This window comes from Calidris pugnax, unplaced genomic scaffold (assembly GCF_001431845.1).
Source record: "Calidris pugnax isolate Ruff unplaced genomic scaffold, ASM143184v1 scaffold9, whole genome shotgun sequence".
Taxonomy (NCBI): domain Eukaryota; kingdom Metazoa; phylum Chordata; class Aves; order Charadriiformes; family Scolopacidae; genus Calidris; species Calidris pugnax.
This window is the reverse complement of record NW_015090778.1, coordinates 1,569,298-1,597,220: the sequence shown is the minus strand read 5'-3', so window position 1 is coordinate 1,597,220 and position 27,923 is coordinate 1,569,298. Positions and strand designations below refer to the sequence as shown.

The window sequence follows — 27,923 nt, the reverse complement described above, 5'->3', positions numbered from 1 at the left end:
TTGGGTCAGTGAAGGCCCCGTGTTGTCATGTCTCTGCTGGGACGGGCTTCCCCTTCCGCTGTGGATCCGAGCGCTTGGCAGCGGCTGAAGGGGCCTTTCTTCTCCGGGGAGAAGCGGGCACGGAAGTCGCTCTGGATTTTGTGTCCCTGCAACTGTGTTATTGTTGGATGCCCTTTTTATGGTTGGCTGTTAGTGATGGGGCTGCTCTGCTTGATAAAAATGCCTTGGTGCTCTGTAAAAGTGACACAGCCCAGAGCAGGAGAAGGAGAGGTGGTGACTCTGGTGCTGGAGATGAGACTCGCTCTCTAGTGTCACCTTCCAAACAGTGAAATCTTCATCTGGGGGGATATTGGTGGGGGTCAGTGTCCACCCTGGCCACAGAGCTGGCCGTGGGGCTGCTCCTGTGCCAGACGGGGCTGGGCTCTACATGGCTGGGGTGGGTGAAGACTTTGCCCCTTCCAGGCATCGTGTGGTGTGTGGAAGGGAAACTTTGTCCTTTAGTCAGTGCTCCCCTTCCGTTCCCATTCTAGAAGGAAAGAAATGAAAAGACAGAACTGCTCTGTAAAGGTAGAAGGCATATGGTTAAGGTATTTTGTAAAATGTGTGGCTTTTGGGCTGGGGAAGAGGAGCTTTTATGCCAAGGCAGTACTCAGCATCTTCACGGAGTGAGACCTTCTTCTGGAATCACGCTGTGTTTTGGTACCGGGATGGAGACGTGAATGAAGTGCTGGGGAGTGTGAGGTTCTTCTGGACGTAGGGAAAGGGGAGCACAGGTAAAGTAACAGAACAGGCAATATCTCAAGCTTTTTTGTGGTATCTTTGGTTTTTTTGGAGGATCTGTGCAAGGTTGAGGAGGGATACTGTCTTTATCAGTAGTACAGCTCTTTAAGGTTGTCAGGTTGTATCACGTAACCCCCAAAATTCACAGCTTTCACTTGTGTTAGCAGCAGCTGGCTGGAATGCTGTCCTCCTGGTGTCCTGCTCTTGCAAAGGTGCCTGTGCACAACCTGACACTTGATTTTAATGGGATGTTTCTTATATGACTGGAAGCCTATGTTTCTATTCAAAACAGGTCTTCCAAAACAGGTACTTCCATGTTGTATGTAGTCATTCAGGATTTTTTCAACATCTAACTTTCATATTATCAGCTGTTCACTTTTTCACACACATCTTACTGGAGCAGAAGACAACGTACCAAAATAGAGGTAGACTGTAGGTACTTCGTAGAACACCTCTGTAGTGTGTATATTCATTTCAGGAATAAAGTGACTCTCAGAAGAGGCAAAAGCAATCATAAGGAAGATTGCACTGAAATCTAATTAACTCAATGATAGTTGTGAGCTATAATTGAAATCGTATGAGCCTGAGAATTCCTAACTTTCAAACATGAGATTTTGTCTAATTACTCCGTTCCATAAGTGCTTTTCTGTCTTTTTTTAATGTGTTTTATTTTCCTTTTGTTCTCAGGGACTTCTTAGATTCTTGTTCCCCAAACATGGGACTTTAAACTAATGAGCAATAGTTAAGAAAACCAGAGAGTAAAGGAATAGATGTTGTCTTACAGATTCTGCACAGTCCATTCTTGGTTTTCAGGGTTGTCTCGTGTCATCTTAAAATACATGACACACTCATGTCTAAACCTAAGTGGACTGTTACTACTTTTAAGTAGGGCTGTGGTAGAGAAGCATCCAATTATTTATTCCCTTCAGCTTAGTCATAGGCTACTTAATTGCCTTCTGTTTTCTCCTTTACTTTGACAAATGCCTTGGTACATAAAGAATTGTAGCAGCACCCTCTGAGGATATGGGAATTCTCTTGATGAACTTTGAAATTATTTTCTAGAAACATAGGTCCTTTGCTGAGGCCATCGGAGGCAGAACCTGCTTGAGCCCAAGCACGGGCTATTCTGGACATGGGACATTGCCAGCCCCAGCCCTTCAGGAGCCACGTCACAGAGACTGTGTGGTTTCTGGTGGCATCACAACTCACCCTCTGCTGGGGTAGAGTTGCTGCTTCTGTGGTGTGATGGGGTATTGGTTGGTTGGGGTGCTTGTCCCATGTCAGATGTGGACCATAAGTTGTACCTGGCTTTCCCAGCTCTTACATCAGCAGTAGGTTTCCTCTGCTCTGTGGGCTGCTGTGGTGCTGTCTGTGAGAATGGATGGAGCCTGGGGCAGCAACTTGAGCACATTTGAGCATTCAGATATTTATAAATGACTGAAATACATGCTGAAGCCAATGACAGCAGTCACTGCAGATGGTGGAGTACCATATTATCAACACTTCTGCTCTCTCTCCACCCTCTCGCCCCATCCAAGCTGATAAGATTGGAACCACAGTCATTAGATCTCATCGCTTGCAACGAAGGGAGAGCCTTTACGCTGCAAGCAAAGCCGGGGAAAGAGAAAAATATTGTCAACTTATTTGCCAAGATACTTGGGCTGAAAGAACTGTCTGAAGTGAATTCTCCCAAAATATGTGTGTATTTACAGTACAGTGAGCACACAGATTGGCAGCAACGTGGAGTTTTTGGAACCCATAAAGACTTCAAGGCATTGCTTTGATTTTTTTGTTATTGCTGTTTTTGCTGGCTGCCTTATCCTCATGTCCCTTGAAGTGTTTTATAATGTTCTGCTCTCCAGAACTGATCAACTGCAGGCTTCTTTCTTGTAGCACTTGGCTTTGGGTTCCTTATAGCTCTAGTTGCTTGTTTGTGTTTTTCTAGGCTCGCTGAGCTTTTCAGAGTTGCTTCTTCCCTTCTTTCTCCTCCCAGAAACAGGCACTTGTGTAGTGCTTATCTGGGGTGTGTTAGTGGAAAAAAATCATCGATTTGCTGATTTACTACTAGGAAAGAGTTAGCAGAAGGTAAGAATAGCAGCCACTGGAAAAGTCAAGGCAGCAAAGAGGGCAGGAGGCCATCATCCATCTTCAGAGGAGCTGAAGGAATCCACAGGCTTCCACATAAATATTTAGATCTTTTAATCAGATCTTAGAGTGCACCGAGTGTTTCCTCTGGCGTGTACCGTGGGGCAGAAATCCAGAGGAGCTGTTTGTTCCTTTCTTTGCCTTTGGTTCTGTTTCCATATCCTATTTGTTAGTGCCAGCTCGGGCAGTACGTCTGGCGTGTGTGTTCAGTGAAGCCGACGCCGAATCGAGCAGTGTGAAGCCTTCTCGGCTTTTGGCAAGAGCCTGAATGCAATTCCAGAAAAAATTACTTCATCAGAGTCAGTCCGTCGGAGGTATTTCCAGTGGCAGGCCTTGCGGTTATTCCACTCGCTAGCAAAGAAAATTGTAATTAACAGTGAAATTCATCCAGCCCAGAGGATGGCATTCAGCGTCCTGGGTGAATTCTTAGCCCTTTACTTGTGCGTCAGGGTTTTCTCATCTGATGAGATTTTTGGTACAGTCTCCCCCTGATTGCTTTGCGAGGTCCGTTACCCGTCCTCGTGGAGCCTGTCCCTGCTCGCTGCCGGGTCTGACCGAGACCCATCCCTTCTTTTGGGGTGAGGGACCTCCCTGTAGGGCTGGGATTAGAGTGGAAATTCTGCCAAAAGCGGTCTCTCTCCCACCGTCACTTTCAGAGGCCAGATCTTTCTGATCTCAGCTCAAGGGCTCAATGAACGCTCTTTATACCTGAATTCCTTCTGAAGTAGCCTTCTCAAAATAGCGCTTTCAAATCTTATCTTTGCCTTATGAATTTTAAAGGTCCCTGCTCTGGCTGGGTTAGACCTCCTCCAAACTGGCTGCGGAACATCCATCTTCTTTGGCAGTGGCAGCCCACATTGAGCAGCTTTGTTCTCAGGTTATAAACAGGGACCACTTAGTCAGTTTGCCCCTTTCACCACGGCCCTGGTGTTTATTTCTGTTTCGGCGATGCTTTGCAGTCTTGCTGGAGAAGCTTTTGATCCACCGGCTTTCCGGTTGAATTTTCCAAAGAGCTAGTTTATGTGTTTGGGGTGTGTGTACTGTGCAGTATTTCATGTTGGTAGCTTGGGTTTCTCCCTTCCCTGCGCGTGTTCCTTTGAAGTGCTTGTTTTCTTATTTCATCTTTGAACATCAGACTCGCAGCAGACCTGGGCGCTCTTAATCTTCTCGGATCGTGTAACGGAAAGAATGCTTCGCTCCGGCAGCTGCGAGCGAGCTCCCCGCGGACGGCAGCCCCTGCCTGCTCCCACAGCGTCGCTCTGTCCCCGAGCAGGGTAACTGCCTGCTGATAATGGGTGCATTTTGTGGGATTTTTTGGAAATGTGTGTATCTGGAGATACCCAGTGACGGAGGAGACAGGGAGACGTTATTTGGGGAGGGTTCTGCCTGAAATCTTCCCTGTGCACTAGAGAAAAAGTTATTAAAACACGCAGCAGAACAAAGCAGAAGTGTTTCTCTGGTGTGCCGCAGCTGGATTCGCAGGGGAGCGTTGGGGCAGTTGGGGGTATTTTTGTCACGGAATGCGGGATGCAGCAGCCCCGGCGTGCGGCTGTCGCAGACCGCGCTCACCGCTGCGGGGTCGGAGCAACTGCGCTCGCCCGTCCCGGCAAAACCGGGAGCGACTGGGCTGCACCATTTCAGAGTAGATGTGGCTTTGTGAGTAAGAGGCTACTCTTCGGATTTCAGAAATGGAAAGCCTTCATTTAAACCTCTGCAGCTGTAACTAAGTAAATTGACGAAGCTGTGTTATTTAGATCTTTTTAAAATCCAAGGAGCTGGTCGTTTGCAATGATGCTCCTTCCACGGGGAGGACAGTGAGCAGGACCTTGGCTTCCTCCACTTCTTGCCCCATCAGTGACTTTCTGATCCCTTCACAAGAAAACTGTCCTGTGATTAAGGCCTTGGATGGGACTCTGGAGACTTACATACTTAGTTCTCATTTCTGCTACTGCCATCCGTGTGACCTTGAATAAGTTATTTCAGCTCTTTAAGTTTAAGTTTTTCATCTGTACCAAAAAAACTACACAAACAAACCCCCCAAAAACCCCAAAGCATCATATTTTCTTACATCTTTATTTAAATTGTGTGTTACTGCTCATTACATATATATAATTGCACAATGGGACGGTATTTTCAATTGGATTTCTAGGTGCTGTTGCAATAAAAATAATAATCAAACTGTTTCTTGTAAATATGCCTTGTGCAGTGTGATTTGAACGTTATAATTTGATAGATTAATAGCATCCACTTTCCCAGTCAGAATGGCATTCTATCTTTGGCTGGAAATCAAAGCAGCAAGGGAGAGAAATGCTGGATATTTGAGAATAGTAACTAGCTGTTGACTCATTCATATTGTAGTAATTCTTCACATCTAACTGAATGGAGTTTTTTGAATATTTGTTTCAAACAGCCTGTGATTCTTTTGGTCAATCTGGTGGGCTCAGTGTGACTCCAAGAGGTTTCTAAATCTGTTTCGATTCACGGATATTCTTATAAGAATCCTATGCAGCGAGGTTAAGAACTACAGAGTTCTTCTAGAGATGTTGATATTTGCACTAGAACCACTGTGGGTAAGGAAATACCCGCTGACTTGAGAATGGAGTTTTCAGGTAATGGTCTGCCCAGTGTTTGATCCTCGCATTCTCAGCAGCGTTAGAGAATACTAAAGGCTCCATCTTTGGGTTTGTGTGTTTTCCTGGACTGCAGCTACTAAAGCCTTCTCATCTTTATGCCAAGACATTCCTTGGCCAGTGGGATCATTCCACTGGCTTTTTTTTTCTTTTTTTTTAAATGTGAAATTGGTGCTGATTTAAATACTTTTGTGTTACCAAAAAAAAATCTCAGACAGTGTTATGTCCCGCCAGTGACTGGCTGGAGCATTCCTGGGGTGATGGGTGAGATGTAGCTGCTGTCTGTGGGTGCTGCACTGGGGTGATACCTGAGAGCTCTGCACAAAGGACACTTGACAAAGGGTTGTACCCGTGAGCCAGTAGGCAGTCCAAACTGAAGAAAAAGAACTTTGGCAAGAGGGGGCTCTGTTGGCTGAACCCCAGGAGAGGATAGGGATGCAGGGAAACGGAGCCATGGGAAGGAGGCTGCGTTCTCTGTACTCGTGAGCTGCTGTCTAGTTCCTTTAAGTTTCTTTCAGTTAAAAGATTTTGAACTGAAACATTGGGACTGATGTTTTGCCAGCAGCGGGAAATGGTTGTGGAGGTGGATCCTGCACCTTAGAACTACGGTTGTTTGTCAACCTGTGAGTAAATAGGGTAGAGGTTTATGCTGGGGCACACTCTGTGTGTTTGTGTGGCTGAGTGTATCTGTCTCCCTCTCGCTCCGTGTTTCTCGCTCTTTTTTTCTCTTTGTGCCTCTTGCAGGCCCTGCTATGAATTTTCTCTGACCCCTTGGGGCCATTCCCACATGAAGCTTTGATGTGTGTGCCCAGACCGTGATTGACAAGGAAGTTTCGGTGGCGGCAGCAGGGAAACGAAGAGAAAAGGGCAGGGCTTTGAACTAAAGGGCTTTGAGCTCTGAGATGCTGTGCTTACTTATCTCCTTCAGAATGTTAATTATTTACCAAGATAATTGGTCGGGAGGGGAAAAAAAGAGAGGGGAGGTTATTAAAAAATTCCAACACTAACACGCTACAAAAACCTCATTTTCCAACTTGCAGCTGGCATGAAAAGGATGTTGTGTGTAAAAGGGCTTGAGTGTATGTGTGTTGGGGGGGGCCCTTTTTAAGGCACCCATTTCCTAAATAGAGGGATCCCTTCAGACGAATGCAGCGGAAACATCAAAGCTCTTGCGAGAGTTTTCTCTGGGGTTTCTAAACCGTGTCTGGTACTTTTTAATTAAAAAAGTTTATGGAGAGCCGTCTTTGTGACTGGAGCAGGCAACCTTAGGCCCTCTTGATTGAGGAATGAAACGTTAAAAGACCTAATAAATAATGATTTCTGCTAAAATGTCAGTTCGAGGATGTGAAGATGCCTGGGCGCTTTAGCAGGAGCCGAGCCTTGGAGGAGAATGATGAATGTCTCCTGCTTCAGTCTTAGCGTGATGTAGGCCATACTGTACATGAAAGTCTCCTACAGCCTTTAGATTATTGTAAAAAAAAAAAAAATAAATAAATTGTAACACCACATGCTCATTTGAAGTTTGTAGTCGGGAAGATAGGTGAAGCTGTTTCATTTTTGCCTGCCGTTAATGCATTTTTATTAGTCCCTGAATTAGGCAGCAACGCAGAGGCTCCCTCGTGCAGATCAGGGCTCCTTTGAGCTCCGGTAATTGCTGTGCTGGGTCGGGGCCAGGGACCGTGGTTCCCGTGTCCGGACTGTGCTGATGGTGGCAACAGAGGCCCAGGAAAGCTCTGGAGCCAGCAGCCTGCCCCGTGCCATTCACCAATACCCGTTAGTGATACCGAGAGGGGCAGTTGCTTGTGTTTGTTTATTTATTTATTTATTGGATCAAAGTGAGAAATTCAGTGTTACTGTTTTGCTGGGGTACGTTTTCTGTACAGTTTCTGGCCATGACAGAACACTCTTTTACGCTGTGATGATTTGGTTTCTTTACCTGTCTCTTAGTATAAGACCTCTAAAGCTTTTAAAATAGTTGTTTTTCTTTATGTAGTCTTATATTGTGTTAATTCTCATAGCAAGTATGATACTTTTCTTTCAGAAAAATCAGCTGATTACACCGTATCATATTAATCTTCTGCATATCACCTTCAAACCCTATTACAAATACAAGCCTGTGCTTGCAGCAGTGTCTGTTTTTAGTGCGAAGCATAATACATTTAAATCTCTTCCTCGGCAGTCCCTTGAGAACACTTGGATGTGCCATCTGGAGATGGTGATGATGTGCTTTTTAAATGCAGCGCTGAGTCCCAGCCCCAGTTTTTCTGCTGCTTCAGTTACTTTGAGGGTTCCATGCTCACTGTAGGAGCAGGGCTGTGGGTGGATGCCCTCCCTGGGTACCTGCAGTTGCTTTTGTGACTCTGGGTTGAACCAGTGGGACAGCAAGTCCAGTTCTGCAGTTTCTCTGGTGCCCAGTGAAGGACCAAGAGATAATTGAGGGACTGACACCTGGGGGAGAGACCAAGGGAGCTGGGGTGGGTAAGCCTGGAAAAGAGAGAGCTCAGGGGGGGTGGGGAGGGACGACTTCACAATGTGTATAATAAATGTGAAGAAGTAAAGATCATCGGACTGATAACTAGGACTGCCTTTTTCATGTCTGCATTTATCTAGGTCACATAATGAGTTAAATGGATGGAAAAAAATGTTTTAATATGGCAATTATTCTGACAAGTAGGAACTAGGAATTCAGGCTGGATTTATAAAAGGGTAGGCTGCATCCTGGAAAGCTGCTGTTGAAACAAATTCCAACTAAAGACAGGGTATAAACATAATAGAATAACGTAGAAGAGATTTCTGAGGGCGTAGCTGGATTTTCCTTCTCTTGCTATCAGCCACCCAGGTCTCAGAAAATTCTTAGTCCTACGTTACCTGCTCAGCAGCAGAGAATGTGGGTGAAGTATAATGGCCTGAGATATGGGGACAGAGGAGAACAAATGGCAGCTCATCAGCGCAACGAGTATTTGTGGTGCAGGTCACATCACCTGTGTGTAGCGGAATAGATCTTGGGCTTTTGCATCATGCCTTACTCTGGGTGCCCTGGGCTCTGCACGAGTTCAGCCTTCTCGGAATTACAGATGGCTCAGTGACCTCAGCTTAAACCCTGTGAATTTGTCCGTAGCTGTCTAATCTGTCACTAATGTTCACAGCGAACTGTGAAAGTGTCTGCAGTCACTGATCTTTTCCCCTTTTGCTGCAGGCGAAACTCTTTCCAACTGCTGTCGTTCACTTTGGATCTGAGGAGTGCAGGGGTGAGTGAGTTTCCTCTTCAGCTGATGGTATAGCTCCTGTAGTAGACCCAGAAGAATAACTTCCTTATGTTCAGAGTTCTTCCAACAAAAGATACTGCAGTCCTCGGGAACGCTGGTAAATGTTCCCGTTCCGAAAGGCTGAGGCTCTTCAGAGAGCTTGGTCGGTCAGCTTGGGCACAACTGTAAATGTAGTGCCCTTTTGGGAGATTTGTTAGGCTTTGGGGTCGGTATTGTCTGCCACGGGGACAAGAGTGATAGAAGAGCAGCTCTGTAGAAGGAAATTCCATTGATCAAAATGTTAACTAGACAAATGACTGTGAAACACTTTTATGGACCTCCTGTTGTAGTGGGATGGCTGGAGAACAGATCTGAATCTTTGATTCTCTGATACCTCTGGTTTATGCTTAGAATCTCCGTTTCTCCCAGAGATTAAAGCGTGCTCTGGCTTCACAGAGAAGTTTCTGAGATGCAGTGAGCACTGAAATAAAATGTCAGGGTCTTGAGATTTGAATGATGAAATAGGGCACCTTGAGTTCTGAAAGAGACTGTCACAGTTTAAAAGTGTCCTGTGTGAGTTGGGGGAAGGTGATGGAGGTTTACTGTAGCATCCAGCAGGTATTTACTGAGCTGAGAGCGTTGGGATTCTGAGTGATTGATGCCTCTGGGTTTCATTTTTATACAGATTGTTACCTGAAATCAGACCTGCTGAGCTCTGCAGTTTCTCCTTCCGCCGCTGATTTGTTAGTAGCCAGGTATGTTGGGACTGAATAGAGCTGCAAATGGGTGAGAATTTCAGGGATGGGAAGCACAAAGTGAGCCCATCTTACTACAAAGAAATGTGCTCTGGAGATACCAGGACTTCATTTTTTCCTGGGAGAGTCATACTGTCATACTTGACTTCATAGCTTTGAGAGTCTTTCTTTGTAAAGTAGGATTTCAGTGACTAAATCAAGTAAATCCTAAGGCTTTTATCATGAAAAAGAAGAGCCTTTTCAATCTGACTTTAGAAGTTTAAAGGTGGTGGTGGTGGTTCAAAGGGCTATTATAAATAAATAAAAATTCATTCTGTTTGTTTCTTTTCTTCCTCAGATGTTTGTCCAAATCATTAGTTCCTTCTGCTTCATCATCTTTAGAATCAGTAGTTCCATCCCTGTCTGAACCAGAAGTGGGAAGTGACAAAAAGCCTGATGAGCAGCCAGAACCAGCAAGTGCACGTGAAGCTCCACGGGTGTTGAGAAGGGCCCCTGGGAAAGTACCCAAGTGGCTGAAGCTGCCAGGTATCACCATATCTGAGGAGTCTTCTCTTTCTGAACTCCCCGGAAAGGCGGGCTCCTCTGGGCCAAATGTTGAGGATAGTCTGTAGATGTCAGCGTGAGCCTGGCAGGACGTGTGGTTTGGTGTTTGTCAGTCACAGATCAGTTTGTGACTTAAACCCCAGCCTTTGCTGGAGAAGTTCCTTAGTGCAGGCTCTGGGCAGCGTTGGGTCTGATGTCTAATCCAGACGCTTGCAGCGCCCTTAACTATGGTCTGGACTTAATGTGTTGAGTTCTTAGCGATGCCAGTGCAGTTCAAACACTAATAGGAATGATATTCTACATACCAAGGGCTCATGTCATCTGTTAAACCTCTGTCGTTATTTTTCCTTTGCTGGTACAGTCTGTTTTAGTACTTTCCTTTCTCTTGGCTTTTTTTTTTTTTTTTTTTTGAACTTTCTGTTTTTAATCTTCACTGAAAACAGTGGTTTTCCATAGCTAAGATTACAACCAAGTTTCCATTATGAATTTTTTCTTGATTTATCCTGATCAGAAAACTGCAACTTTGTTTTTGGTCTCAGAACCAATAGCTTATGTGCGGGTTTTTTATGAGAATTTATACAAAATATGAAGTAACTAGAAGAAGGATTCCTGAATTAGACAATTGGCAATATTCATTTTTTGATGCAGTGGCGAAGAGAAGGGGAGGAAGACATTAATCAACCTCCTTAATGGCAATAAAACTAAGAGGAATTATTTGGAATTCCATGGCTAATAATTCCAAATGTTAACTTCCTGAAGGAGAATGTTAGTATTTGATTATGGAAGATGCTGTTGAGCCATCAGCTCCAGCGTGGGGTGTGGAAGGATTGCTGGAAGGCTGCAGACGTGGGCTGGTGCGATCCCTGCTGGGGCTGGTCTGTTCCTGACTGGTGCTGGGATGGTGCTGCAGGTCACGTGGGGAATGGTATCTTCAGGCTTGAAGCGTTCCACTTCAGAGTAGAAGTTTCTTTCCGAAATAGAGATGATCTGGATAAAGTATGAAATATCATCTTGCTTACCCGTGCAGGTTGCCCATTAACAGCTGGTATGAAAAGCCAATAACACTCTCTTACACGCGTATTAATAATGGGTAGGATGAAATTCCCTGCTCTGAAAGTGATGTGTTCACCATTCCATCTCCCTGAGGAGTGTCCCTACGAGCTGCCCAACCGTTGCCTGGGCGCAGCAGGGTATGGAACCCTCAGCAGCAAGATGGTGTTAGTGAGGAATGATGTAGTGCAAATGATGTGATTAAATGTTTTAATGCCCATATGTTTATTTTGTAGGTGGGAAGAGATGAACCATTCTGGGCTGCTGGATCAGTGAGCAGTCAGCTGTGCCTCTTTCCTGATGAACTTACTCAGAATGTGTAAGAAATTGTTGGTGGCCCTGGAGAGATCTAATCTGTATGAACATTAGTTACAAATAGAAAATTGCTATTTCAGATGCTAGCTTCATTTTTTGGAGGAGGGAAAGGCCTGTTTGTGGTCTTCATGACTACAGAAGCAAGGTTAGAGGTTAAATTTAAGGTTTCTTGCATGCAAATAATATGAATAGAGAATTAACGGGCAAATAATTCCTATGTACTTTCTGTGAAGGATTTTGTTTCTATCCATATTTTTAAATCCGAATCTTCCTGGCTCTACCTTCAGAGGTAACCTGTGTCAGCTGCCTGAATTCTAGCATCACTAGATTCACTTTCTACTATAGTTAAGTGCTGCCTAGAACAAGACTTCTCTCTGCTTCTTGCTGGTTGGGGTTAGCGCTGCTGATAATTCTGGGCACAGGTGGCTGGAAGGTGGGTGAAGGGGAACCACTTAGGTCACTTAGAATAGGTTTTTTTCCTGTGAGACCTCTTGATCTGCTGCACTTGCCTGGTTTTCCATGGCCAGAATATTGTTAACAAACAACACGGGTTACCTGTTAATGGAATGCACCTGGAGTTTGTTTCTGCCCCAAGCTCTGTGTTTTATTTTCACTACCTATAATTAACATCAGTCATTACAGTCACAGCGAGGAAAAAAAAACATGCAGTAAAAGGGTCTCTTCGTGTTACCTTCGATCTCTGGAGCAGTCAGAGCAGGGGGAAGCCCTGGCCCAGGTCTGTGCCTGCTGCGGATGCCGTGCTGGGGTGGATAGTGGTTAGGATTGTGCTCAGGCTGGAGATGAACTCCGTAGTGCCACAGTAGCCATGGTGGTGTATTTTATTTGAAGTCCTCTCCATGGATCAGTGATTCATACGGGACAGCTGGGGTTCCCTGTTAGGGTAATAAGACGTTTTCCATTTTCCCTGTATAGACAATTGTTCCCCGACCTACGTGTGCATCTGCACAATTTGTAGATGTAATAAAGCAGAGTGGCCATAGGAGGCCTTTCTGTCGGTCTCTTTGATAGTACGTTTCTTCCCCCAGTACTCAGTTTCTCTTGTCAGTTCTCAGGAACCTGCTCCCTTTTCAATGGGTCTGTCATGCCTCATTCCCTTCCTCCCCCCTTTTTTTTTTTTTTTTTTTTTTTCCTCCCAACAAAGCAAAACGGAGCTTTGTACCATCTGAATGAACTTCAAAGTGGCTAGAAAGGGCACCCAGGGTTCCTGGCACTTGTCATTGTCTCCCAGCCTGGCCAACATTTCCCTTCAGGTCTAATTACTTCCAAATGCTCCCAGATGCTTTGAAGAAACTCAGAGGGAGGGGGGAGGCATGAAAGAAAAGGTGGAAGAGGAAAAAGGAGACTCAAAGTGGAGGGAGCAGAATGCTTTAGTAAAAACGTTGATTGATTTCTTATATGACACCCAAACATAAACAGGGAATGTGTGCGGCCTCCGGCAGCAGGGATGCAAGAGCACTACCTACAGCTGCTGCTCTCACCCGTGCTGGGGAAAGCAAGCCCTTCTTGCACCCCACAGGCTATAAAAGACATACTAGAGGGAAAAAAAAAAAATTTAAAAAAGTTGAAAGTGTATTACTTCAGTGGATTAAGTGTGGGCTGAGCCTACGCTCCGTAGGACTGTCTGTACCTCCTTCAGGTGCTGTGGGAGGCTTCCTCATTCCCCAGAATTTGGAGGCAGAGTGCAGCTAGAGCTGCCGTACTGAATTTATGCAGGAGGTATTGGGGCCAACTAACAGCCGTAGCTAATGGTGGGTGATGATACAGGTGTGCTGGTGTGTGTGATTCACAGGGTCAGCACAAACAGCAGCAGTGGGGGTGGGAGGGGGTTGTAGTGTGCTTTCAGATGTGCTGATCCTGTTTTTTTGAAGAGCACAGGCAACATCAAAGAGTAGTGATTTGCTTAGTTGATTTGATTCCACCAGTTTTGACAACCATCTCCAAGTACCTGATAGGGGAAAACGGAAGGAAAAGTTTAGGGACACAAGCAGCAATATCCGTGTTACTGGGGCAGTTTCGTGTGTTGAGGGGTGAGGATGAGGAGATTTTATGTGTGTGACCTCACTGAGTGCTGCCCCTGCTTGTGCATTCCTTAAGAGGGACAAGATGCCCCAATATTTAACTGCAGGTTCTGCACTAAGGCAGTGGCTATCAGGATTCCTGTCCTGGCACAGAACAACAAGTGCAGGTACGTTCAGCATCAGTAGTAGCTGAACTCCCCCCCCAGGGGGTTTGGGGCATTCAAAAGTAGTAATACTTGCATTTTCTTGCTGTTGCTTTTTTTTAACCATCTGGTTGTGGGGCTGGAGGCTGAACTAGGTCAGTTCCTTCCCTGGTTTCGTCGTGCAGCTGCACAAACACTTGTCTTGGCAGAGAGGCTGCAGCGCAGAGGGACGGGGCACCGCTCGAGCTGGTACCATCATCAGAAAGAACATCTATTAAAAATTGTGGGTTTGGTTGAAGTTTCCAAGTGCCTGGCGTCCTGAGCGACGACCTTGATGGCTCTGAGCTGAAGGAGTACGGTCACCCACCGAGCCTCTGACTGCCAGTAGGAGACAAGAGCTGGCTATTACTAGCCATAATGAGCCCAGGTCGCCCAGGCTGGTGTCAGTCCTTGGGACAGGCTGATGTTGGCTGCTCTCTGCACAGCCAGCTCTGCATTTCCCCACAAAGCCCCTTCGGTGGGGAGGGGGGGCCCTGCCTACATGTGTCAGGGTTCTCATTCCACAGCCCCCGGCCCCCCGCGGCTGCGGGGCCAGGCTGTCCCTGATGTGGGATTCTCACACATGCTGTTTGTTATTCTGTCCTTTTTCCTTTCGTCCTACAGAGATGCAGAGGAGAAGGGTGGGTGAGGGGGGAAACTCTGCAAAGTCTTTGAAGCAACTTGACTTTCGATGATTAATTGCAGCAAAGAGCCGACACAAGGGAGGGTGACTCGGTTTTAATTTATTGATGTTTCTTTGTGAGAACAAATTTATAGCAGAGGGGAAGCAGCTTCTGAGGAGAATATCAAATGGTTAAAAGGTTCCAAGCATTCTTTGATGTCGCAGCCCTGGAGAAACACTGGAAGGTAGTGAGGGACAGACACTGTTTATTTATAAAATAAAGATCAGTTACCTGCTTTTTGGCAAGAGCCTGTGACTGAGCTCTTGTTAACAACCTATTCATTAGGCGGGCTTGGAGCTGGACCTGACGTTTCTGCCGCAGCCGCCTGCCCAGGCGAAGGGAGCCTGGAGTTTGGACGAGGTTTCCAGCCGTCGAGTCTTTCCGTGTGTCTCTGAAGCAGCTCCTGTTTCTCACATTAGCTTGAGGAATCGCAGCACCCACCGTGCTGGGGGGTCGGCTGCTGCAGAAGGGGATGAAACCGACCAAAACGAGCCCACAAGTGTGGTTACCCAGGGCTCTGCCGTGTTTGGTAAAAGAGAAGGGAAACAGAAGCGAAACGGGCAGAGAAAGAAAGAGTTGAGGCTGTTCTTCCTAGAGTTGGACTGAGGATGATCATGATGTTCATGGTCGGGTCAGGATCCTCTGCTGGCAGGGTCCGTGAGGCCTCTAGAAGTCCAGGAGCTGTGAGGAGAGAGGAGCTGGTGCCAATGTCGGCTCCGGGAGGATGAGGAGGATGAGGCTGCTCCATCCCCGTCCTCCTCCCGGCTCCCCGGGTACCCACCAGCTGGGGCAGCACTTTCTCCACATGCTCGACGTCCACTTTTTCCAGGTCCTCAGCCTGTGCCTGCCGCGCTGCCCGGGCCGCCGCCTCTGCCGGGAGAGCGGTGAAGGGGGACCGGGGCCGGGGGGGGACAACCGGGACCCAGCCCCGGCTCTCTGCAGGCGGCCGCTGGGGGCCCGGCCGGGGCTGGGGGTCCCCTCGCGCCGGTACCGGGCCCTACGGCGGGTCAGGCTGGCCCTGAGCCCGACATCGGGCGGGGAGAGGGGGGTCCCGTCGGGCCGGTACCGGCCTCACGGCGGGTCAGGCTGGCCCTGGGCCGGAGTAACCGGGGCTGCGCTCTCACCTCGGACGAACACCTTCAACATCTCCGCCATCAGCAGCTGCGCGTCCCCGTTAACTGCAACGACAAAGCGTTGATGGAGGAGGGGGGGGGAAGGGCAGGCCGGGCCGCCGCCCCCCTCCCGGTACCGCCGCTCCGGTACCTCGGGTCTTCCCGTCGCGGAAGTGCAGGCGGAGCAGCCGGTCTACCGTCTCCTGCGGGGAGAGGGGAGCGGGTGAGCGGGGCGGAGAGGGTCGAACCGAGCCCCCCATCCCGGTCCCGCCGCACCTTCCGGAACCCGTCCCGCTCCTCCATCCCGCCGCCGCCGCCGTTGTCCCCGCCCCCTCCCGGAAGCGCGCGCCCCGCGCGGCCATGGAGGAGTTCCGGCGGGGCTACGCGCGGCTCTGCCCGGTGCCGCAGGGCTCGGTGCTGCGCCGGCTGCGGGACCCCACCGGGCCGCCGGGCAGCGCCCGCCTGGACCTAACGACGCTGGGGCTCTCGCTGGAGACCTGCGGGGCGCTCGGGCGGCTGCTGCCCGGAGCCGCGGCCTTCACCGAGGTGGCGCTCGGCGACTGCGGCCTCAGCGAGGAAGGTGGGGAGCGGGACCGGGACCGGGACCGGAGGGGACGCGGGTGGAGGCGGCCGGCGGTGGCGGTGCTGTCCCGGAGAAGCCGGGACGGGTGGCGGCTGCTGCTAACGGGGAGGGGGGGTTCGGACCATAAACCCAGCGAGCACCGTCGGGGGATCCGGTGGGATGAGGTGGGATGAGTCTCTATTCGGTCCCTGCTGCGTGAGTGGAGGCTCACTGAGCCGGTGGGTGCTCATTAAGCTGGTGGGGGGGGTCATTAAACCAGTGGGGGCTCATTAAGCCGGGAAGCGTCCCGTCTGTGCGGCCTGGCCCTGGGAGCTGCGTTAGAAGGTGCCCGGGGTGACGGGCGGTTCTCTGCCCTCTGAGGGCACCTCTGAGGCCTCTCAGCCTCTTCCTCTGGGGATACATAAAAAAACCTCCTGCCCTGAGGCCCTGACAGTTCAGGCTCTCACTCCCCTGCAGCGGTGGCCGTTTATGAAGTGTTCTATGGTAGCCCGGCTGTTTGAAAGGCAGAGGGTCACACGTCTGAAATAAACAACTGTCTTTATTTTATTTTGTTCTTTCTGCCCAGGTGTAAAGCTTCTGTTGCACGGGCTTTGCTCCAACACCACAGTCAAGTCTTTAGATCTGAAGGTGAGTCTGTTCAAATGAAGTCAAGACAAAGAGGTGGAGGAGGGAATAGCAGCACAAGCTTTAATCCGAGTTAGAAACAGACAGTCCTGGTGCAGGAATGTTCCAGGAGGTGTGTACCTCTGTAACGTTCCTGTTGTCAAGGACTCAGGCCTTGCCTCCCTAACACCATCTATTGACTTTCCAGAGTTGCTTTGCAGCTTGTCTTTGTCCATTTTCATTCAGTTACTCAGTTTTGATAGGAAGTTATTGCTGTATATCTTTTTGCCAGCTGCTGCTTGGTGCGATGAGGCATATGTAGGCTTTTCTTCGAGTTTCTGTATTAATCAGTGAGCTACTAGTTCTTTGACTTGCGCTTCTGTAGAGTTTTTTTGCTTGCCAGTGTCTTTCAGCTCACCTGGGGCTTGGAACTAAGCGTCCACTTTCAGATGTGGTGATTGCTCTGCCGTGAGAGTGACTTTTCTGTCTGTGTTCCTCTGGCATGGAGCTACTGCCTTCAGTCCACAGTCCTATGTCACACCTTTCTTTCTCACTTGTGCTGGTGTGAGCCAAGCACTTCTTAGTGAAGTGTGTTAAAATGGTACTGCTTATCTAGAATCAGCATTTTCTGTCCCATCATGGGCTTTGCTGATCCTGTGCTATCCTGTGATTTTTCTGAGCCTCTCGGTTACGATGCCTCATGAGAGTAATAGTGAATGTATCTGGTGTTCCTTCTGGGGTCCTTACTTTTCTGGAAAGCTGATACGTGAAACAAATGTTTCTCAGACCATCTTTGAGAGACTGAAATGGTCATTACAGCTGGGCTGCACCTGGTGGCTTTTGGTGGCATAGCTGGGTTGTAGCCCTCTGATCACCTGGGACTTCTGTTTCAGGGAAATAACCTGCGAACCGTGGGAGCTGAGGCTTTGGGAAAACTTCTTAGGCAGAACAAATCCATCAGGAGGTAAAAAAACTGTGTCTACCTCTCTTTCTGCTATTCCTGCCAGATGGAGCACAACATTAGAAAAGGGTTGAGGGTGTTCTTTGTTGGGGTAGGAGGAATGTCAAGTGCAATTTTTTGTGAGGGAGTGAGAACTGGAGATGCCCTCTCTGAGGATGCGTGGCCCTGGCAGCATCCTGCTCTATAAAAATTGATCCCTGTCAGGGGACCTGGGCGTCCAAATGGCTATCACCGTCCAGAAGTCATTCAAGCTCTTGTAACTGTCTGTTTAGTCCATGAACTTCAATCCTGTCTGATGTTTCGTAGCCTAATCTTGGAATGGAACAGCCTTGGCGTGTGGGAGGAGGGCTTCTCCTTTTTCTGCCAAGGTCTGAGAGCAAACAACGTCCTCCAGAAGCTGGATCTGCGCAATAACCAGATCAACCACCAAGGGGCTGGAGAGCTGGCCATGGCACTGAAACAAAACGCCAGTCTTCAGGAGCTGGGTAAGAGTGTCTAGCTCTTTGCCCACCAACATATACGTACACACATACGCGTACGTTGTTCAGCAGTGGGGTCAGTTTGCTTGCTCTTTGCCCACCAACATATACGTACACACGTACGCGTACGTTGTTCAGCAGGGGGGTCAAAGTTTGCTCTCTGTGTAGATCTGCGTTGGAATAATATTGGGCTTCTGGGTGGCCGAGCTTTGCTGAACTGCCTGCACAGCAACAGGACGCTGAAGAGGCTGGAGCTGGCTGGGAACAACGTTCCTAGTGACATCCTGAAGGCCGTGGGTAGGTATTACTCACAGGAAAGCAGCAGTAACTCCTTTCCCCTTTAGCGCTTGAGGGACACGGGGCCTGACTGCTCCAGAAGAGAGCTATCCCTCCTCCGCTCCCTTTCTCAACAGCATTGAGAGTGGTACTCTGTGTCACTTCCTCTTGTCCTTTAACGAGGGCTGGTCACGTTAGAGCTGTCGCTTTTACCAGCAAGAGGAAAAAAATTACTTGGGTTGAATTAGAGATTACTGTGCCATGTGGATGTGGGAGAACTTGGGGCTCCATTCTCCCTCGGAGTGGCCAAGTTTGGGTATGGCTAATGCAGCGTGTCCTTTGTCACTGTCCTGCCCACGGTGGAGTGGAACGGCTCTCCTCTGGCTGGGGTGTTGATTACCCATCGATTCCTCCCCACCTTGTGTCTGTGAGAGCAGTCTCTCTACTGCCCTGATGCTTCTCACAGCCAGGTGTCATCCTGAGGGCTATCTCTTCCACTGGTACTCGCTGTTCTGCTGCTTTAGAAACATGCCTGCTCTTCTTCTCTCCCTCTCTGCATCAGAACAAGCCATGAATCACAACCAAGACCGTCAGGCTATCCTGAACGAGACCCAGAACCGAACCTACATACTCAGCAAGGAGGTTATGAGTCTGAAGGATGAGAAGACCAAGCAGGTCAGCAGTCTTATGTCTTGGCAGTTTGAGTAGGGCAGCTGGAATCCCGTGTTTTCCTTCCGTATCCCCATGAAACACTCAGTGACAGGATTACTGTGCACCTGAAGCTGCACGTGCATCTTTATGGGTGGGCATACAGGGTGGTTTAGTAGGTTGGGTCCTTCTTCTGAGCTGTGTTGCTCAGGAATCAAATCCATGACAGTGGACATGTGGACACGTGCCCTGCTGAACATACTCACTCTGGATTCTGGAGGAGTTTTGATGATTATTTTTTTTTATTCCACCATATTTATGCTTTCACTCATTTTCTGTTGCAGCTGGCTTGATATTTTCCAAGTGGTGAAAACCTAGAAATACGAGTCTTTTTTCTGACACATAATGGTGCAGAGCCCCCATAGCTGATGACCTCAGTCAGACATCCTAATGAACCTGTCAAACCTCCAGTTTGCTTCTCTCTTTCAATAGTGTGGCTTGACCTGTTTTAGCTGTCACTAGGAAGAAAAGGATGAGAAATGTATATGGTTCAAGCTGATGCAGTTTATTTTAGAATCACAGAATGGTTTGGGTTGGAAGGGACCTTGAAGACCATCTAGTTCCACCCCTCTGCCCTGAGCAGAGACACCTCCCACCAGACCAAGTTGCTGAAAGCCCTGTCCAACCTGGCCTTGAACCCCTCCAGGGATGGGGCAGCCACAGCTTCTCTGGGCAACCTGGGCCAGGGTCTCACTGCCCTCACAGCAAAGAATTTTCAGCCAGCTTTTTGCCCCCAAGTCCTTCTCCTCAGGGCTGCTCACCATCTGTTCTCTGCCCAGCCTGGATTTGTTGCTTGCCCTTTTCCTGTCAGTGGGAACTTCAACAGACTGCCACAACGTCTCAAATATGATGGAAAATATTCTTACAGCTCTTTGCCTTGTTCACAGTTCTTGGATTTGATGGACACTATAGACAAGCAGAGAGAAGAAATAGCCAGGAGTGGCAGGTGAGTTGGATTTCTGAGTGCTTTCTGCTCTTTGATGGCAGAATCGGGCCCTCTACGTTTCCTGGCAGATATTACCCACCCATTTTTTTTCTTTCTTTCTTCCCCCCCCCCCCCAAATGCAGGATGTCTGCAGCACGAGTCACCCAGCTGCAGGAAGCGTTGGATGAGCAGCACTCCATTATGAATTCACTGAAAGCCAAGTACGGAGGAGGAGAACCTGAGCCTTCCCACTGCTCTGTGCTGCACAGGCAGCCCTGAGCAGAGCTGTTAGGAAGGGGGAATAATCTTATAGAGGGGCTGACTTACTATTTCGTTAGTTCTGCAGTAATAACATCTAGAAATTGTGGTCAGATCAGGCCTTTTGGTTTGCCGTGCTAGACATTTAGCTTGCTTTTAAGTAAAACTACAGTGCATTGGTGTACGAGCAAGTGAGTTACAGAAGGTGAAAAGGAAAGAAAAGGGATTGTGAGGATGGGGCAGTATTTCTCGCACAGTTTACAGCCTGGCAGGAGTCTGTCACTTCCCCTGGCAGTTGGCCTTGTCCTCTGAGAACCACTCAGGTACGGAGGAACCTGACCGGTGAGGTTGTGTGCTCGGGGACAATGAGGTGGAGCTGCCCCCAAGGTGTTAGGTTGTGTAGAGCCATAGGCACGGAGAGAGGCAAACACTGACAAGCTCCTTCAGTTCTGTCAGGCAAAGATGGTTTCATCACACCATGAATCAGTGTGGATGTGTCCCTCACGTACAGAGTAAGAAGGTGCTTCTGCTGCCTGTGTTTAAAGTTCTGTCCCTCATTTTAGACAACTTTGCAGTGGTATAAAGCAGCCAGCTTTGTCCTCCTGTGGGAGTGGGTGAACCCTGGACTGGTCCAGGTGGGGAAAGCAGCTCCTGAGAGACAACAGGGAGAAAGCGATGGGGCAGCAGAACTCCAGGCTCTGAGAAGTCCTCGGTCACTTGCTATTTGTGGAGGCTGCTGCGCCTCTGATGAGGATAAAGTGGTTTCCTTTTCCCAGGGGCAAAAAATGCCTCATTTAACTGTCCTGATTTCATCCCCTGCCAAATGTGTGTTAGCATCCTGTACCCCGCGTAGCATAGGGAGCTCATGGAAGTGTCTCCCTTAGAAGGGACTGTGGAAGGTGTTTCTCTGTGTAGGCTGCAGATGACTGAGGCTGCCCTGGCCCTCTCTGAGCAGAAGGTGCACGGTCTGGGGGAGCTGCTGAATGCCACCAAACAGGAACAGACCACCATGGCCGAGCGCCACTTCGCAGAGCTCCAGCAGCAAAAGCAGGTGAGATGGATACGTCCTAGTGGGATTTAAGAGCTGGGTTCCAGGTCATACCTGTTGGTGTAGATTTGGGGGATGCTGGATGGAAAAGGCAAGTGTGGGTTTTAGTGGTTTAACCGCAGCTGCCTTGACAAAAATTCTTGTGCAAATTAGATAGGTGAGTGGTAGGTGTGGAGAGGAGCCGCAGGTGGGTTTGTGTGGTGGGCTGGATTTAGTTGTGTGTGGAGTTGGTTGGAGGAGGTTGGCAGTGCAAGAACTATGGCGAGTACAGGCTCTTAATTTTGATTCTGTTTGTAGGAATGTGCTGATCGAGAAGACAAGCTTTTGCGTGATTTGTCTGCTGCCACTGACAAAAATCTGCTTCTGAGAAACCAGGTAGGAAATCAATTCCAAGGCTGAGAAGTGGGATTTGGGCATTGTTCACTTCTGCTCTGTACGTACATCCTCTGATTCCTGTCTGTGTCTCTGCTGATTGTTCCTACAGCCAACTTTCTCTGCTAATCTGAAAAAAAAACCTATCCTTTTTGGTGGTAATTTCCTTGTAGGTGGATGAGCTGGAGAAGAAGTGCAAAGTTCAGCAGGATCAGCTATTCCAGGTGAAACAAGACTTGACCAACACAACGGCAGAGCTGAAGCTGCGGGTTGCACAGGCTGAGGGTGAGTGTGAAACAGCTTGTGAACACCTATGGGTTACTGTCCTTGGGTCAGCAGTGCGAGGCCGCCAAGGGGAAGGTGGAAGAGTTTGTGATAGAGTATAAATAAATATACCCTGTGTAGCAGGAATGCCATATTTGGGATATCACAGAATCACATGGGGTTGGAAGGGTCCTCTGGAGATCATCTAGTCCAACCCTACTGCCAAAGCAGGTCCACCCAGAGCAGGTTGCCCAGGAGCATGTTCAGGTGGGTTTTGACCGTCTCCAGAGACATTCTGGGAGTCTCCACCACCTCTCTGGGCACCCTGTTCCAGGGCTCTGCCACCCTCAAAGTGAAGAAGTTCCTCCTCATGTTTAGATGGAACTTCTTGTGGTCAAGTTTGTGCCTGTTCCCTCTTGTCCTGTCACTGGGCACCACTGAAAAAAGACTGGTCCTATCCACTTGACACCCACCCATTAAGTATTTATAGGCATTGATCAGACCACCCCTCAGATTTCTCTTCTCCAGACTGAAAAGACCCAAGTCCCTTAGCCTCCTCGTAAGAGAGATGTTCTAGCCCCCTCATCATCTTTGTAGCCCTCTGCTGTACCCTCTCCAGCAGTTCCCTGTCCTATGCCTGCTTTTAATTTGCAGAACGCCTGGAAATGGAGAAGAAGAGATTTAAACAAAGCCTTGAAGACGTGGAATCCCTTCGGTTAAAAGAGGTAAGAATGGGGTTTTATGCAGCATCTCTTTGGTGATGCAGCATCTACAGGTGCCACTGGAGGCCATAGTCCTGTCAGCGGCTCTTAAAAGTTAGTGGACTTGCTGTGGGTATAATAGTCCATTTCTAAAAGCAAAGCCTAGCTGAAGAGATCACAAGACGTTCTACCAGCTGGTAAGATTTGTGGCTTGCAAGAGTATGGACCAGAGAGATGTGTGATTCCACAGAAGAGGCTCAAGGCTGGCCCGTGTGTCAGTCATGCCATGAATTAGCAGTCTGGTCATGCTCACTGAAAAAAAGATGCGGTAATGGAGGAAATTGAGGCACACATGCTATAGACAACCAGTGCTTTAGTGGGGTTTGGCTTTCTGGTTCCTTGTGTTTCCGGGGATTCTGTCCGGGTGTGGACAGGACAAGAGGCTGTGGCCAACTCTCTTTGGAGTGTTTATTGAGGTGTGAAATCTCTCAAAAATAAAATCATACCAATTGATTTCTCTGAAGACTTTGAAATCTTGGAAGCAAAAGACATAGGCAAGGAGGATTTTGGCCACATTACAACTAGAAGATCAATCTCGGGTGTTTCTAGAGGGCAGATTCTATCTATGTTACAGTTTCCTAGTGGAGCTCTGAGGGAGGCAAGAGTTTTGCTTTGGTCGTAGGTGGGTCAATGAGAGGATGTTCTTTCTCATGATGAGTGCCCGTGCTGCTGTCCCTGGAGATAGGAGAGGTCTTCTGGCACTTGCTGACGTGGTTTCTGCTGCTTTGCAGGTGGATCATATGGCACAGCACCTCGAGGCCAGTGAACGCTCCATGCAGGACAGGATCCAGAGGCTGGAGGCCATCAGGATAGCGCTGGAGGAGGTGAGGAGGACGCTCCAAGCACGTTGGAGTGCTTGGGTGGTGGTGGCAGGAGCAGGCTGTCAGGGGAGCTTTGTGGAGTTGCTGACCTGTGTAAAGATTGTCATATGCTGTAGGGAGGAACAGAAAGCAGTAGTTTACCGGCTAAAAGAATTTTTACTGCTTTTGATTAAGGAATGAGAAGGTTCCAAGAAGAAACTCATAGATTCTGATGGAACAAAAATAAAGTTCCCATTGAACATGGTTAGATTCTTCCCAGGATTTGACTTCACAGGTTTCCCATGTGGTCCCAAGCAGTGTAGCGTATTTCTCCTTGTCTGTTCCCCCACCTAGATCCAGCGCTGCCCTCTCCTATTCCCCTGTCTTTGGAAAGCTTCACCCATTCCTTGCCCTCACATAATTGAAATTCTCATTGAATTTAGGTGGCAATCTAGGGGTGAGAAAAGGTACGTGTTCTGGGTTTTGTTTTCCCTGCCCCTGAGTGAGAGACGGCCGTGTCACGTTGTAGCCTGCCCCTGGAAGCTGCTGTTTTCTCTGGATGCAGCTTTATCTGGAACGATCTTCTGTGTTTCTGTGGCAGGAGCTGAGCCAGGTGAAAGCAGCTGCGCTCACCGAGCGAGGGCAGGCAGAGGAGGAGCTGATGAAGGTCCGGAGCCAGGCACGGCTGGAGGAGGTGAGGATGGGACCTGTCTCTGGGCTCTGTTTCTGTGGGAAGGAGTGGATTTGGCTGCTGATGTTTTTGTCTTAGGGAACTGCTGCGTAACTCCTCGCACCGGGTTCTACTGGCCTTCAAATGGTGTGATTTCTGAGAGAGGAGTCCTGAAAAGTCTGTTTTTAATTGTCTCCGGAACGTAAGCACTATGCTCACCTGCTCTGTGCTTTTCAGCAGTAACAGGGTTACTGTGGATATTGTCATGAAGCAGATTTCAAGTTGCCAGCTTTTGAAGCTAACAGCCAGATGCTGATCCTTATGTTTAACAGCAGCTTCCATGGGCTATTCCTGATTCTCTGGACTGGGAGGAATTTCTCCAGGTGGCTACTGCTGCTGGATAAAAAAAGTCACTGTAACAAAAATGACAATGAAGTCATCACCCTGTGAAAGAGGGGAAATGATGAGGAAAATACACCAAGACTATTAGAATGTTGACTTCTACGTAGAGAGGAATTTCTCCAGGTGGCTACTGCTGCTGGATAAAAAAAGTCACTGTAACAAAAATGACAATGAAGTCATCACCCTGTGAAAGAGGGGAAATGATGAGGAAAATACACCAAAACTATTAAAATGTGGACTTCTGTGTTACATCACAAAAGAAAATGCTTTACTGAGTTACAGACGTATGAGGGCTGCCATGTGTGTTGGTGGAGGGACGCAGCCGTCGCTTGGCATTTTGGAGCCACTGGGGATATGGAGGATGTGAAGACAGAAGATTAGTTGTGAACATCAGGGGTGGCATCGGTGCTGCTGCCAAGGACACACCTCTGCTTCCCCACCAGTGAGCTGGGCTTTGCAGTGTCTCCATCAGAACGTTTTCCCTGGCAGCAGAAAGCTGGATTCACTCCTGAGTGCAAGGGAGGAAGTGCTGTACCTGTTACAGCTGAGTCCTGTGCTGGTTCTTCCAAGCCAGTGACTCAACCAAGGGTTCACTGTGTAGGGAACAATAAAGGGATAATAACCTTTGCAGGAATAGACGGGGAACTGATGTATGTTCGTTTTCCTTTGTGTCTTACAGCAGCAACGACTGGAACACCTAGAAGAGAAGCTGCGGCTGATGACTGAGTCTCGGGACGAAGCTCAGAACTGCTGCCTTAAGCAGAAACAAATGGTTGCTGATGCCCAGGCCAAAGCCAGTCAGTTGAGCCTGCACGCTGACGGGCTCAGGAGGCGGCTGGAGCAACTCCAGCAGGTAACCTGGGCTGGAGCAGAGAAGTAGTCACTGCAGGGGCAAGGACCAGGTTGCTGAAGTTGTTTGGTTACTCATGGATTTGTTTTTGTGTGTCAGGACCTGAACAGTAAAGAAGAGGAGAAAGTGATAGAGGTGAATAAAGTGAAAGTGGAGTTGCAGGAGCAGATTGGACACCTGCAGGCTGAGCGCACAGCACAGGAAGGGCTGAGAGAGAAGATTGCAGCCCTGGAGAGACAGCTGAAAGGTGATGGGTCCTTTCATGCTTCGTACCCTGGCGCGTACAGCCGTGGATTGCACCCTCCACCCTCATGTGTCTACGGGGATTGTTGTCCTCATTCTATAGAGACCAAGACTCAGATAACTACCCAAAGCTGCACAGCAAGCAAAATGTTTGCATTTCCTGCAGAGTGAGGTGTAACATCTTGTCTGTGCAAAACCTCTGATGTTGTCTTGTGCAGCTTTTCCCGTGTCCCTCTTGATCATCCTGCATCCATTGCCTTTGGCCGCACCCATAACGTGTTGTTCCTGGTTATTCTAGGGACACACTGATTTGCTTCACTAATGCTGCTCTTCTTTCACAGCCCTATCAAGTAATCACCGCGAGGCACTGCTGGACAAAGAGAGTGAAATCTCCATGCTGCTGGAGAAGCTGAGAATGAAAGAGGCTGACATCTCCAGGATGAGGGAAGAAGAGGCCCAGCGAGCAAGTTTCTTGCAGAATGCCATCATGGCCTATGTGCAGGGCTCCCCCTTGGGAACCCACACTTCTCGGAAATGAGAGCATCCTTAAAGAACCCAGGTACCTGCTGTCAGGAAGAGGGTGAGCAACTCAGGTACAGCCCATTCATTCTAAGTTGGGACAGTTTTGTCGTGGTGGGGTGACACAAAGGCTTGCAGACACAGAAAATCGCTGTCGCTCTTCAGAAACCTTGCTCCCGACTGCATAAAGGAGAGGAGGAAACGACCAGCCGGGGCTGGGACACAGCCTCGTGGCTCTGAGTTCGTGATGTGGAGCTCTGCCCCTGCACTGCTGCAGCGTTTGAAGTAGTTTCTGTGTCCTTTTACACAGCGCCTGTCTGTCAGCATCCCACCCAGTTGTTACTGGGAGGGGGGTTGTATGTCTCTGGGCAGTGGTCATTCTGAAGCATTCATTAGGATGGCAGGGCTGCGCACAGCAAAACACGATAAAGGATGGGCAGCAGTAGGTGTGAGCCGTGGAATTCGCTCACGAGGTCCCGAGGCTGCTGGAAACACCAGGTCTAACCCCTGTGGTGTTACACCCAGTCCTCACCGGTGGAAGAAGGGGCTGGCAGGGCCCTTCCCCTGCCCCTCCGTGGCTCTGGCTGTGGTGATGGGCAGTAGATGTGCATTCCTTATATATAGAAAGAGCTCTGTGGGGGGGACGCTGCTGTGCGGTTGTCTCTCCATACCCTGGTTGGACTCCTGGGCTTTGGGCATGGTTCAAGGCCCGACAACAGTGACTGGCACGGAAAGGGGGGCACGGTGTTGGGGGCAGCGTCGGTGCTTCCTCACTGTGAGCTGCAGCCCTTGGCTGGAGGAAGTTCTGGTGGCCTAAATGCAAGAGGATTTCATTCCACTGTGACAAATGGCAAAACTGTCCTGCTGGCTCCTCGGGGCTCTGGGTCCAAGTGCTGTTTTTGGAGGAGCGATGCTTCAGACTTGCTGCTGTGGAGCTCCTTCTCGGAGCACAAAGGAGGGGAGAAGGTGCTTCCTTTTCCTGGCAGCTCTGGTCCTCATGTGGCACGGAGAAGGGGAAGGGATGTGAGAGTCTGAATCGGAGAAAACGGAGACTTCTGTCAGGACAGAGCCTCCTGTGAGTTTCCCCATGAGTCTGGGGTGGAAGAAATGAACTTGCAGTACGTATTCAAAGAGGCAGCTGGAAAATGAAGCTTTCTGTGTGGACTGGTTGGTTTGTGTTTGTGTTTTTTTTCATATTGGGTTTTGCTCTGCTTTTTTTTTTTTTTTTTAATAAAAGAGATTTTCATTTTGCCATAACACGGGCAGTGGCAAGCTGTGTGTTTGCTTGGTGATCTCGGCTGATCCTGGGAGTCTGTCCTGGAGCTAAAAGGCTGCTACAGGTGCTCTAGCTAAGGATGTCTACAGATTTTGGTCCTAAATGGAGGTAAAAGCAAAGAAGCTGAGAACCTTTGCCCTGGGGAGAGGAGAGGGCTGGGCAGGTCAGGGGAAAGCAAAGCCTGTTGTTTTGATATGGTACCACTATGTGAGTCATCTCTGTCTCCAGCAGTAGTGGGAGAGGTGGAGGAATCCAAAATTCATCTTTATGCAGGATTTTTTGCTGCTGCATCTTTGTTCCTCAGCAGCTCTGGGCAGATGAATGAGGGTGAAAGCCGCAGCTGCAGCGCCACCAGGCCTGAAGCTGCTTCCTTGAGCAGGGAACCGGCCTCCGACGGGTTCTGAGCGGCACCGGCCGTGCCTTCCGCGGGCGGCCCGCCGGGAACC

The 27,923-nt window shown here is 48.9% G+C and overlaps 3 protein-coding genes across 5 annotated transcripts in view; 2 read left to right on the top strand and 1 right to left on the bottom strand.

Annotated features, from left to right (window-relative positions):
• ASPSCR1 (alveolar soft part sarcoma chromosome region, candidate 1) overlaps positions 1 to 12,480 on the top strand; it is a 36,902-nt gene extending 24,422 nt beyond the window's left edge. Inside the window, exons 11-14 of the mRNA XM_014951590.1 lie at positions 8,752 to 8,803; positions 9,486 to 9,555; positions 9,893 to 10,080; positions 11,385 to 12,480. Of these exons, the coding sequence (XP_014807076.1) occupies positions 8,752 to 8,803; positions 9,486 to 9,555; positions 9,893 to 10,080; positions 11,385 to 11,398 (324 nt within the window). The 3' untranslated portion in view covers positions 11,399 to 12,480. The remainder of the gene's footprint in view (positions 1 to 8,751; positions 8,804 to 9,485; positions 9,556 to 9,892; positions 10,081 to 11,384) is intronic.
• A 1,927-nt stretch (positions 12,481 to 14,407) lies between these two features.
• Positions 14,408 to 15,806, bottom strand: STRA13 (stimulated by retinoic acid 13). Of its 2 annotated transcripts, XR_001413102.1 has the most exons (6): positions 15,756 to 15,806; positions 15,631 to 15,682; positions 15,492 to 15,545; positions 15,149 to 15,237; positions 14,642 to 15,048; positions 14,408 to 14,544 (listed from the first exon to the last, which is right to left on the bottom strand). XR_001413102.1 is itself a non-coding variant. In XM_014951602.1 (5 exons), the coding sequence occupies exons 1-5, from the start codon at positions 15,780 to 15,782 to the stop codon at positions 15,034 to 15,036; spliced, it is 237 nt and encodes a 78-aa protein (XP_014807088.1). In that variant the 5' UTR covers positions 15,783 to 15,806; the 3' UTR covers positions 14,410 to 15,033. The 2 variants fall into 2 exon arrangements, 1 of the variants encoding a protein (XP_014807088.1); XM_014951602.1 differs by having other exon boundaries at positions 14,410 to 15,048.
• LRRC45 (leucine rich repeat containing 45) lies at positions 15,804 to 27,471 on the top strand. Of its 2 annotated transcripts, none has more exons than XM_014951581.1 (17): positions 15,804 to 16,059; positions 16,628 to 16,689; positions 17,559 to 17,629; positions 17,933 to 18,111; positions 18,274 to 18,402; positions 18,944 to 19,056; positions 19,977 to 20,035; positions 20,158 to 20,235; positions 21,188 to 21,323; positions 21,618 to 21,695; positions 21,866 to 21,977; positions 22,611 to 22,681; positions 23,449 to 23,541; positions 24,119 to 24,211; positions 25,272 to 25,442; positions 25,539 to 25,686; positions 26,024 to 27,471. In XM_014951581.1, the coding sequence occupies exons 1-17, from the start codon at positions 15,840 to 15,842 to the stop codon at positions 26,218 to 26,220; spliced, it is 2,010 nt and encodes a 669-aa protein (XP_014807067.1). In that variant the 5' UTR covers positions 15,804 to 15,839; the 3' UTR covers positions 26,221 to 27,471. The 2 variants fall into 2 exon arrangements, with proteins under 2 accessions (XP_014807067.1, XP_014807060.1); XM_014951574.1 differs by having other exon boundaries at positions 25,269 to 25,442; positions 26,024 to 27,469.
• The last annotated feature ends 452 nt before the right edge of the window (positions 27,472 to 27,923 follow it).

What these genes read in the sequence shown, in the direction of transcription:
- STRA13 (XM_014951602.1), bottom strand. Translation starts at nt 15,782, where the DNA reads ATGGAGGAGCGGGACGGGTTCCGGAAG. An exon ending in AGCGGGACGGGTTCCGGAAG is followed by an intron (nt 15,683 to 15,755) that starts GTGCGGCGGGAC and finishes CTCTCCCCGCAG; the next exon opens with GAGACGGTAGACCGGCTGCT. An exon ending in CCGCGACGGGAAGACCCGAG is followed by an intron (nt 15,546 to 15,630) that starts GTACCGGAGCGG and finishes TTGTCGTTGCAG; the next exon opens with TTAACGGGGACGCGCAGCTG.
- LRRC45 (XM_014951574.1), top strand. Translation starts at nt 15,840, where the DNA reads ATGGAGGAGTTCCGGCGGGGCTACGCGCGGCTCTGCCCGGTGCCGCAG. An exon ending in GCGGGTTGCACAGGCTGAGG is followed by an intron (nt 21,978 to 22,610) that starts GTGAGTGTGAAA and finishes TTTAATTTGCAG; the next exon opens with AACGCCTGGAAATGGAGAAG. An exon ending in AATCCCTTCGGTTAAAAGAG is followed by an intron (nt 22,682 to 23,448) that starts GTAAGAATGGGG and finishes GCTGCTTTGCAG; the next exon opens with GTGGATCATATGGCACAGCA.